At 52.6% G+C, this 11299-nt stretch overlaps 1 protein-coding gene across 3 annotated transcripts; it reads right to left on the bottom strand.

Moving 5' to 3' along the window:
* Positions 1 to 469: 469 nt before the first annotated feature.
* Polm (DNA polymerase mu) lies at positions 470 to 10886 on the bottom strand. 3 transcript variants are annotated; one of them, XM_057772119.1, is made up of 11 exons: positions 10609 to 10886; positions 9435 to 9615; positions 8970 to 9068; positions 8670 to 8840; positions 7937 to 8008; positions 4831 to 4951; positions 3220 to 3352; positions 2974 to 3076; positions 2631 to 2873; positions 2463 to 2546; positions 470 to 1986 (listed from the first exon to the last, which is right to left on the bottom strand). In XM_057772119.1, the coding sequence occupies exons 1-11, from the start codon at positions 10794 to 10796 to the stop codon at positions 1900 to 1902; spliced, it is 1482 nt and encodes a 493-aa protein (XP_057628102.1). In that variant the 5' UTR covers positions 10797 to 10886; the 3' UTR covers positions 470 to 1899. The 3 variants fall into 3 exon arrangements, with proteins under 3 accessions (XP_057628102.1, XP_057628104.1, XP_057628105.1); XM_057772121.1 differs by having other exon boundaries at positions 9435 to 9610; positions 10609 to 10751; XM_057772122.1 differs by lacking the exon at positions 2974 to 3076 and having other exon boundaries at positions 3220 to 3344.
* Positions 10887 to 11299: the final 413 nt, after the last annotated feature.

Raw genomic sequence — 11299 nt, 5'->3', positions numbered from 1 at the left:
TTCTGGTTACGGATTTGCCTTCCTGCACATCATGCTTCCTGTCATAAAACTACCATCTGTGGACTTACAGAATGCCTTCTCCACCATCATGGTATTGCTTCTGACCAAGGAGCTTCACAGCTAGAGAAGTGTGACAGTGGCCACAACCATGGAACCCACTGGTCTTACTATGTTCTCCACTATCCTGAAGCAGCTGGCCTGATAGAAAGATGGAATGGCCTTCTGAAGACACAGTTACAGGGCCAACTAGGTGGCAGCAGTTTGGAGGGCTGGGACAGGATTCTCCAGAAGGCAGTTTAGGCTTTGAGTTAATATCCCATATATATGGTATGGTTTCTCCCATAGCCAGGATCCACAAGTCTAGAATTAAGGGGTGGCAATGTTGAAATAACTAGGCTAGCTAAGGATAAAATATTTTATTTATTATAAGAGGAAAACTCACGAAACAGGAAATGAGAAATCCAAGCACAGCAATGTCCCGTGGGTATGTTACCCCAGCAACTGTTCACAGATACACTTACATGCGTGCCCATAGCAGTCCTAGTCACAGTCACAAAGCCAGGGTGGACCTTCAGGACCCGGGTGGACAGTGGAATGCTCACAGCGTGTAGCACCAGAGAACTAAGCTTGATATATGTAACAACTGCAGGGGCCCCAAGAGCACTTGCTAACCCAGACCGACAATGGCTGACACAAAGTCTAGTTTGCACATCTGTGACCCATTTGTAGGGACAAAGCCAAATGCGTGAGTTGGGCTAAGCCTCGCTTATACTCCGTTAAGAATGCACTTTATTGAATGGTAATCTTTAAAATGCTTGCCAATGCCGTGGTTGATCTAGGAGGCTCTCCTCTGTCAGGCCCTGAAGAAGGCAGCAAGAGTGGGCACTAGGACAGTGGGTGAGGACCTTGTGAGCCAGAGGTGCCTGGGATGAGGAACTAGAGAGCACTTCAGTATGTCTGCCTCAGAGAAGGGGATGTGGTTGGTCACACAGGGTCTGCAAACAGGGATGGGAAGTGAAATGGGAAAGTAACACAGCCGACACTGGAAGAGATGACAGAAATGCCAGAGCCACAGGACCTGCGTGAGGACTGCAGGTCTGGGACTGCTGCAGGGCTGTCAGAAGAGACGGGACGGGGGAGCCTGCACCTCATGACTCAGGAGGGCAAGAGCCCTCGGCTGCTGCCCACTGATCTTGCTGGTTTTCAGTACCGCTGCCAGGTTGGGCTGCACTGTCTGTCCGAAGAACCAGCCCTCCCAGACGTCACTGCTGGAACTGTGGATGCACAGGAGACTGTGGGTGGGCAGGCCTGGCTCAGCTCAGGCTGGAGTGTGGAGGAGTGGAAGAGGAGGAATGTGGGTGCTAACTCTGGGGCTGTGCTGCTAATGAAGTCTGATGCCCAGCTCTGTGGGTGGTGGTGCCCGATAGCCCCAGTACAGGAGGTTTCCTTCCTAGGTCACTTCTTCCTCTAGACACGCAGCACAGCCCTCAGTCAGGATTCTTGCTCTGTGTAACACCTCACAGCCAGAATGGTATTTCCTGTATCAGCTCAAGAATGGGGCAGGGACACGTGTCTCTTTTCTAGCACACCGAACAGGGTACCCTGCTGCAGACGGCAGCCACGGCTGGATAGACCAAGTGCTCACACCAGGACCAGAACCAAGACGTCAGACGGCCATAGTTCCATGATGTACGGACTGCTCAGAGCCCCTGACCCTGAGGAGTGCGACGCTGAAAGCTGACTCAGGGCAACATCTTGCCAATGTGCCCGCAGCTGAAAATTCCATTAGCACAGGCGAGGCTATGGGGTGGCAGTCCACCTTCTGTCTAGAAACATCCCTGGTCAAACATGAGGAAACCCCTCATTTTTGTGGGTGGGTGTGGTGGCCAGCGGGCAAGATCAGGCATTTCTCTGCTCTGGAGGAAGGTACTTGAGACCCAGGAGTCTGAAAATGTCTTCCTCAGAAGTTGCATGAAAAAATGTCTTCTGCAAGGAACAAGAGGGTTAGTTGTTGGGGCCTGTGCCACGACTGCATGCAGCAGAGCTGGAGCCAGGCCATGCTCCCATGCAGCAGAGCTGGAACCAGGCCATGCTCCCATGCAGCAGAGCTGGAGCCAGGCCATGCTCCCATGCAGCAGAGCTGGAGCCAGGCCATGCTCCCATGCACGGCTGGGACCAGGCCATGCTCCCATGCAGTAGAGCTGGATCCAGGCCATGCTCCCATGCAGCAGAGCTGGATCCAGGCCATGCTCCCATGCAGCAGAGCTGGAGCCAGGCCATACTCCCATGCAGCAGAGCTGGAACCAGGCCATGCTCCCATGCATGGCTGGGACCAGGCCATGTTATTGCACAGTGTAGTTGGGATCATGTCATACTACATGGCAGTGTACAGCATATTTGATATTGCGAACCAGGATTCAGGTTATGGGAGCTGTTTTTAACCCTAGTTCCTGGCAACTTACCTGTTCAGGATCAAACAGCCCGTGGCTGTTCAGCCACAGCCCCTTCTCTTGCCGACTGAAACGCCGCAGCTCACGCTCAAAGAGCTGGGGGAGAGAGAAGGGAGGACGATTGCCTTTGTCAGGGCTGGGCTACCCCAGGCCCAGACCCCCAAGGAACACATGACCTACCTGGGAGCCAGTCCAACCAAGAAGAGCGAAGGGGAACTGGCTGTTGGGGGTGACCACAAGATCTACCCTCACAGCTTTCCAGGTTGGACAGGGATGTAGGGGCCCCTCTAAAGCTGCACGTGGGGGTTGGGGCAAGGACAAGATGCAGAAAGTCCTCTCAAAAGCGTCCATGTTGTAGTTCTGCCGCAGGAGGTGGGCAGAGTCTAAGTGGCTGCGATGGTGCTGGTGATACAGGACCAGTCCCTGCAAGAGGGCAGGCAGGTGTGGCCGGGTGTTGCCATGATTCTGGGAGGGTAGAAGGCTGGTCAGTGGTCACTCCTGTGCAGGGCACTGGAGGCCTCACCTGGCTCTGTAGGTGGCTTATCACTCTGGGTAGCAGCCCCACTTCCTGGCCCTCCTCGGGGTGAGTGATCAGGAAGTCCACATCATGACCTTGTAACTTCCCCCTGAAAGAGAAAGTTTGATTCTCTGGCCTCCGCACAAAGCCATGTCCCTTTCAGTGAGTGGAAAGGCCACCTCGGCATTCACAGCTCCAGTTCTACCTTAGGGAGGACCTGGTGCACACTCAGAAGGTACGGTGGCCCCTTACCTCCGGAAACCACCAGTCAGCGTGACAGTGGCTCCAGGCGGAGTCTGACTCACGGCCGCCTCCACCAACTGCTGCAGAGCCTCGGCATCGGCTCGCCCAACTGGGGTGCTCAGGTCCTGGTAGTACTGGAGCCCTGTGGGCAGCACAGCCTGTCTTTCTTATGGAGCCCACCCCCAGGACACAGCAGCCACCATAACCCCGTGGCTGTGGGAAAAGCAGAGGGTAAGGTGGGGGCCGGAGCAGAGTGAGATCATACAGACGATCCACTTCTCCTTTTAAACCTAAATTCTTCTCTTGGGATAACTGTAGACTCACATGCAATTGTAAACAAGATCCCTCGTGCCCTGCACCCAACTCCCCCACAAACATAGTATCTTGTAAAACTCCAGTGAGTTTGAGACCAGCATGGTCTATCTATACAGTTTCAGGCCAGCCAGGGCTATATAACAAGAGCTGGGGCAGAGTTTAGCATGCACCTTATAAGGTTCACTCCCCACACTACAACAAAACAAACAAAAACATCTTTCACAGACCACATGTGACAATGAAGCTGACACAGGCAAGATGCAGCGGCACTTTTTGTTTGTTATTATTTTGTTTTTAGAGACAGGGTTTCTCTGTGTAACAGTCCTGGTTGCCCTGGAATTTGCTTTGAAGATCAGGTTGCCCTTGAACTCACTGAGATCCATGGCATTGAACTCCTGCCTCTGCCTCCCAAATGCTGGGATTAAAGGCATGCACTTCATTGCCCGGCGGCAGCCTGCACTTTTAAGGTTCTGATTCTCCATTAGTCAAAGACAGTGAAAAGAGGTGGCGACGATGGGTCTGCTACCAGCCACCTCTCCTTTGGCCCAGCGTGTCTCCCTGCCTGTCAAAGCAGCATCTTTGTGCCCTCCGTGCTCAGTTAAGGAGGTTTAAGCATTAGGAATGGCAATTCTTAGCATCCAGCAAGCCGGATGTAAACACTGCTGGCCATCCTGTCTACCCTGCTCTGGGAGGTGAAGTAGGCAGCACCCAGGGAGGCCACTGGCAGGCCATGGCACCCTTCAGCAGTCTCCATCCAAGACCACTAGAGCAATGAGGCAGACTACACAGACCAAATGCCTGCTCATCACCTGCTGGCTTCCAGAGGCACTTGGGAAATTCATGCTATTGTATCTCTGTTTCCCAGAGAAGGTAACCGAGACTTAGAGGTTAGTCTTGAAGCCATGGTTACATACCTACTAAATAGAGGAAAGAACTCAAATCAGGCATAACAAACCCAAGGTTTACGTTATTTCCACTCGTGGTGGCACCTATACCACAAAACCATACACCCAGACACCACATTGGACAGGCAGGCCCAGACCAAGGCTGTCCCCAACACAACTGAAATCAAACAGGAGGAAACATGAGGCCAGATGCCATGGCAATGCCATGACAACTCTCAAGGAGAAAGGGCCATGGTAGACACTGGCTACAGGGAGAAAACCACAGGGAGCCCGGCTAATCACTCCCGGAATCCCTCTGCACCAGCTGCTCCAGGGCACTGGGTAGTCAGCACATTCCACAGCAGAGCAAGGGGATTCACTGTGCAGAGCTCCCGGGTCCAGGCGGCTCTGGGAAGTTCACCTGCTTTCTGCTGTTTGGTCAGTTTCTGGGGCCGCTCTCTGAGCTCATCCAGGGTTCGGAGTCCTTCCTGGTACCACCGGCTGGCAGTCTTCACACCAACCCCAAAGACTTGGGTGAAGAGCTATGTGGAAGAAGGGATGGATAGGTCAGGATAAAGTCTACGGAAGCTGTCCCTGAGAGTGTTGCCTTCAAGCCTAGTGACACAGGGACACAGGATGAGGACCACATCCAGGAACCTGGTCTACCCAGACCACTCTCACAGGGGACTAAACCCACATACCTGGGAGTAGCCCTATTAGGGACAGCTATTTCAGTCGCCCAACCACCAGAAAGCTTCAGGAAGCTGTCTCTTCAGCCCTTGTGAGGTCTGTCCCCTTAATGCACAGGCATGGCCCGGTTCTTAGTTCACTGGGAAAAGGCCTCCACTTACTGCAGCTGGGGCTTACTGTGTGTTCTCTTCAACAGCAAAACCAAGGAAGAGTGAACCAAGAGGGTGGTTTTAACAACACATTGGAGGCCTGACTAGCATCTACCACAGCAGGTGTGAAGAACCTGATCTCAAAGGTTCAAATGCCAAGTGGTCCATGGAGTTCTGGACTAAGCACGTTGCCTGCCTTGGGCCAGTCATGGAGACTCTCCCCAGGAATTTTGGAATTAGACTAAGGACAGCCCACACCACAGTGGAGGTTGCATACATGATCCAAACCCTTCTGCGACTATGTATTATAGCTGTGGAGAATACCAAATACATCTCTGGAGGATGGAGGTCAGGTGTGGCCATGCATGCCTGTCATCCCAGCTCTCAGGAGACAGATACAGGAAGATCTTGAATTATAGAGCGGCTTTGAACTATAAACAAGACCCTGATCACAAACAAAACAGAGCTGTCTGTAGAAGAGCAGTCTCAGCCCTGCCCTTCCTGGGCTTTTCTCAGTCCTGTTTTCCCTGACTCTGTCAACTCACAACGTAAGACAGATCACTGTCATTGCAAATGACAGAACCTGGCTTTCAAAATCTGGTACTAGCTGGGCGGTGGAGGCACATGCCTTTAATCCCAGTGCTCAAGAGGCAGATGGATCTTTAAGTTCAAGGATATCCTGGTCTATAGAGCAAGGGCAACTAGGGTTACACAAAGAAACTCTGTCTTGAGAATACAAAAACAAAAACAAAAAAGATCAAGTACTACTCTTGCAGAGGGCCTGAGTCCAATTCCAGTAGTCTACAATTGCCTATATCTCCAGGGGATCTGTCACTATGACAACCTCACTCACCCATACTAAAGTGAACACACATGCACATCTACACATGCAAGCATATATGTAATTTCAATAATAAATCTACAAAAATAATCTGACATAGTTTGAATATGGGAGTGCATTCTGGTATTTCAGCATCTGGGAGGTGAGGGCAGGAGGAGAGTGGGCTCGGCTACAAAGTGTGATCCTTCCCAGCTTGGGCTGTGTGAACAAGAGGCAGGCCACCAAAACCAAATAAACCAGCCCCGGGTACTGTGGTACTTGCTTGTAAGTCTAGCACTTAGGAGACTGAGGCCAGCCTGCATTACAAAGCAAAATTGTCTCAAGATAGATAGATAGATCAACAGACAGACAGATGATAAACAGATGATAGATAGATAGATAGATAGATAGATAGATAGATAGATAGATAGATAGGACAGACAGACAGACAGACATAGGCTGGTGAAACTCCCCAGGTAAGGCATTTGCTGCCAAAGCTGAAGTTTTGGTTCCATCCCTAGACCCTACCTAGTAGGAAGGAACCAACCCTTGCAAGCTGTCCTCTAACCCTCATGTGTACCATGTAGGTGCCTTTCCCCAAATAAATAAATAAACAAAATTTTATAAAATTAAACCTGCTGATAGGTGGTGTCATACACCTTTAATCCCATCACTCAGAGGCAGGTGGATTTCTGTGAGTTCAAGGCCAGCCTGGCCTACAGAGCAAGCTCCAGAACAGCCAAGGCCTCACGGTAAAACCCTGTATCGAAAAAAACAATAAACAAAAAAATCCCAAAACAACAACAACAAAAAAAAACCAGTAAAATACTGAGATGACAACTACATTGTTTATTTTTATGAGTGGGAGGTCCTGATGCATATAATCTCAGCACTTGGGAAGCAGAGGCAGGAGGTTTTCTTTGAGTTTGGGGCCAGCCTCATTTTCAATATGAGAGTCTCAAGCCCCTACCCTAGAAAAAAATTCTAATTACTAATATAATTTTCTGCTAGTATGGATATTTTCTCAGACTTTGGGGTGCCCAGGAGGCAGAATGGAGAAGAGATACCTCTGACATCTTCCAATGCATCTCTCTCTCTCTCTTTTGCCCAGAAAAACCTCACAGGGGCTGGGGCAAGGGCTGATGGAGAAACCATTCACTCACCTATGTCAATATCAACATCCTTTCAGCTCAGACTCTATGCCTTATCTACCCAGCATGGCCAGAGCCAGGCCTCTTGGCTCCAGGACTCTTTTCCAAGTCCTCCCTGTCACTGATAATATTCTGTGCAGTGTTCCACGACACCGTGAGCCTCACCCTCCCAGGAGGCCACAATTCCCTGCCACAAATCTCAGGCCACTGCTCTGACAATCTCCAGCTACAAAGGGGAGGCAGAAGGTGTCAGAGCAGAGCAAAGTAAAGCACCCAGGTGACCTCCGTATCAGGTGAGCAATGAGCAGACACAGGTGCAGGTGTCCCATGGAGACAGGCTGACCTACAGCACCAAGAACAACACCGTGACCTCCCTACACGTCCTACTGCACACATTTTGTTCAGTGTGGTCTCCAACACACACAAGACTATTCCATTAAAAAAAAAAACCAGATGGTGCTGAGTGATGTAGAAAATTCCCTGTGTTCAAAACAAAACTAGATGGTGCTGAGTGATGTAGAAAATTCCCTGTGTTCAAAACAGCCTCTACCTGCTCTCCAGGTGCACCTATCAGGTGTCAGTCTGGCTGCCATGTCTTAGCGACCTACTATGACCCCAAGGCTGGGTAAAAAGGCCTTTGCTGGCTGCTGGCTCACACGGTGGATTGTGCTGTGCACCCCTGCCAAGGTCCTAGCTGTCCCCTCCCCCAACACGCACCTTCATGGTCTGGTGCCTTTCTGAGCAGCGGACTTGCTCCACCTCCTCACAAGTTCCATGTTCCAGCAGCTCCTGGGACAGGACACAAAACAAAGCGCTTAGCCTGAAGATCAGGCAGTTCCTCCCACACCCTGCGGGGGGAGGGGGCTCTATGGTGTCAGGGACACCACAGTAGAACTTGGAAATGGAAACTGTACCCCAGGAGGTAACCAAAGCTGCAGGGCACAGCTGGGATGGCAGGGGCTCCAGCCACAAAGGTCTCCAGGGCTGGAGTTATTACAGTCAATGGAATCTGTGGTATGGCTCATTCCTCATATGAGTTCCAGGGTATACCAATGTTTACCTTTAGAAATATGTATGACTTCATCTAAAAGTGGCTTTTGCCACTGCAGGTTCTTGAAAGAAAAGTATCCAAAAGGCTTGTCCAATGTTGGGTCCTCAAAAAACATTTCAGAGTTCTCTCTTACAATACCCCAGACACCCTGAGACTGCTAACAAGGACGCCAATGCCAGCTGCGACCTCCACTTAGCCTACTCATCTACCTGGAGGTAGGGAACAACTCCCACGCCGGGATCTGTGAAGACACTTTACTGTGGCCGCAAGGCAGCGTCTGTGTGCATGCCGCTATTTCCAGACTGTGCTACGAACCACCTGTTCACAGTCTCCTGCTGTTGCACAGGCCCAGGGCTCCCCACTCCACATACTCACCCACTCAGTATGACAAGCACCTACCTGGATTACTCTAGAGGAATGTCCTCCAAAGTGGGGCAGCCCCTGCAGCTGGCTCATGGATGTGACAGGCCAGGGAAGGGACTTGAGCACCGAGGCTGCTCTGCAGAAGGAGAGGAGATGGCCCTCATTGCCTTCAAAACCTGCTGCCTCTGCCAGCGTCTCCAGAGCCTCCTGCGGGGAGGGCCCTTGGTTAAGGTACAAGGTGGGCATGGGACTTTGCCTCAGCCTTTTAGCTACCAACCAGCTCTACCCATACCACCCACTCTCTGAGGTGGGGATCGGCTCATAGATGGGGCTTACTGAGAGGGTAGTATTGTGGTGTGTAAGAGGCGTGGGACGTTGACAGGCATAAGTTGGCATCATCACTGAGCCTGGGGGCTCCTTCCTGGGTTCCGCTATCTGCAAAAGGGTAAGGCACAGGTCATCGTGAAGCTGCAAGACTGGCATGGACTCTATCCCTCAGCTCTACATATGTGAGCTGAGGACTGAGGTCTCAGAAGCGAGGGAGCTTGTCTCCTGTCTCCTAGCAGCCTGGCTCCAGAACATCCCAAAGACAGGTTCCTGCCAGCTTGATTCATCCCAAGTACTAAGGAAGACACTGGAAGTAGGTATGTCCCAAATGGTCAGAACAGAGGTGGGATGGTCTAGTCTCCAAATCCCTGCTGTGGCCCTGAGAACCCTCACTCCCCACCTCCTCCTGAGGACAGAGGCACTGCTACTGTGTCATCTGTCCCAGCTGAGCCAATCCCTCACTAGCTGGCTCACCTCCAGGCGGTGCCGGACCTCCTCAGGGACAGGCTGCCCAGCTGCCATGCTCTCTGTAAACCAGCTGATGTCCAGCAGAACTGGCTGGGGGCCGCCTGGGTGATGAGCAGCCATATTCTTCTGCCAGCAGGTGGCCTCCTTGGCTGAGGTCTGCTCCATCACCACATGGGTCACCTCTGAGCTGGGGGAAGAGCAGAATGAAGCCTAGGGGGCCCTTATCCCAAGCCGTGGCTCTTGCACAGTGACTGCCCTGCATTCTTCAAACACCCTTTCATCCGGAAAGCTTTCCCAGCCCTCCTTGATGGATGACCACCTCTCCACTCTCCCATAGGGTTCTTCGTGCAGCCACACTCACAAGCCAGTTTGACGTGCTAACTTGTCTGCCACCCTCTGCCGCAGGGAAAGGCCTGCTGTAGGGCCAGTGCTGACTGTTTGGAGACTTACTGTGGAGGACAGGCTGGCCTGAACTCTAGCACTCCTGCACCAGGATTACAGGCAGGCATCCCGCTCTGCTAAGATTTAATATAGACACAAGAGTCTTGTCCTATTCGTTCAAACCCCAGTAGGCAAATTCTTGCTGCAGGGAAAGTGCCGTCTCTCTGTATTTCCTTTACTTTGGTGAAATTCAATGCAAACTATCTTGTCAGGCTGTTGTAAAAATGTAGAGCTGTGTGCAATCCAAGCTGTTTTCTCCACTCTTTACAAGTGAGTCTGGCGCACTAGCCTTTAGTAATGTTTCATTATTGGGAGGGGGGTGCAAACAAGTTAGCCAGCCAGAGGGGCACTGGTTCCAAGTTCCTTTATTAGTCTCAATCGCAAAGTTACACCACTGCCCTGGGCATGTTCTCTACTGGAGCTGGTTGGTGATTTCCGCAAATTCAGGACATAATGGGAGGGCGAGCAGCTAGCAAATATGGCTCACTAACTACTTTTCCTTGTATGGCTTAAGAAGCCTCTGGCATGAGATGGCACCCTTTCAAACTGAGGAACTCCCGAGCTGGAGGAAGGTACCGCAACCGCGAAGTGCCAGGGCTGGCTTAGAACCCAAAGCCTTAGGTGAATCATCCCCCGTCCTGGGCCACGGTAGGTCCATACACTGGGGTGACCGGCTTACATACCAGCCTCCCCGCGAGGCTGGCATCCCACCAACCGGGCCCTCGCGGGAGCCGCACACCTGTAGGCATCTAGGATGCGGAAGCCTTTGGACCGCGCCAGGCGAGTGAGAAAGGCCCGGCGACTGCGGCCCATGCGCGGCTCGACCAGGTAGATGGCCACCCCCGGGAAGCGGGCCGGCGGCGGCGTGGAGGAAGCAACAGCGCGGTGTGGGGACTCGGCCCGCACTCGCCGCCGCTTGGGAAGCATCTGGACACGGAACTCAGGAGGCACGGAAGGCGGCAGAACCGAGGAAGCCACGGTCGGGAGAGGAGGCGGAAGGACAGCGAGGAAGCTAGCAAGGAGAGGAAGCGGTGCCTGCTCCGCGACGGGAGGTCGAGGACTCTATGCAAATGAGGCGCGCTCTGGACTGGCTTGGGCTCCACCCCTGAGGCCCCGCCCCTATGCAAATAACGCCCGAGGACTCGCCGGATAAGTGACTTGCTCTCTGGGACAGCCCCATTGGCTTCGCAGACCTTAGAGGGGAGGGCCTGGGTTTGTGGGCGGGGCTTTAGCCTTCGAGTGGGCGGACCTTGTTTTCTCTGGGGGCGGGGTCTTCACCTTCCCTTTTCCTACAACGCCCCCTACGCCCCCAAAGGGGGTGTCTCGGTTTAGCCGGCTCCGGCTGCCTCTGTTGGTGACGCGGCGCCTGCGCTGCAGCCACTGCGTAGGCGAAGGAGTGCAGTTACGTAGTCTGCGAGCTGGTGGAGCGT

Source organism: Chionomys nivalis, chromosome 6, assembly GCF_950005125.1.
Source record: "Chionomys nivalis chromosome 6, mChiNiv1.1, whole genome shotgun sequence".
In the NCBI taxonomy this organism is placed as follows: Eukaryota; Metazoa; Chordata; class Mammalia; order Rodentia; family Cricetidae; genus Chionomys; species Chionomys nivalis.
Note: the sequence above shows the minus strand (reverse complement) of the source record. Positions and strands in the feature narration are given on the sequence as shown.

Bases quoted from the DNA above. Each gene is read 5' to 3' on its own strand.
- Polm (XM_057772119.1), bottom strand. From the start codon at position 10,796: ATGCTTCCCAAGCGGCGGCGAGTGCGGGCCGAGTCCCCACACCGCGCT. The intron at 3,077-3,219 runs GTAAGGGGCCAC...TTTCTCTTTCAG, and splicing joins CTGACTGGTGGTTTCCGGAG to GGGGAAGTTACAAGGTCATG. The intron at 2,547-2,630 runs GTAGGTCATGTG...TCTCTCCCCCAG, and splicing joins TTGGTTGGACTGGCTCCCAG to CTCTTTGAGCGTGAGCTGCG.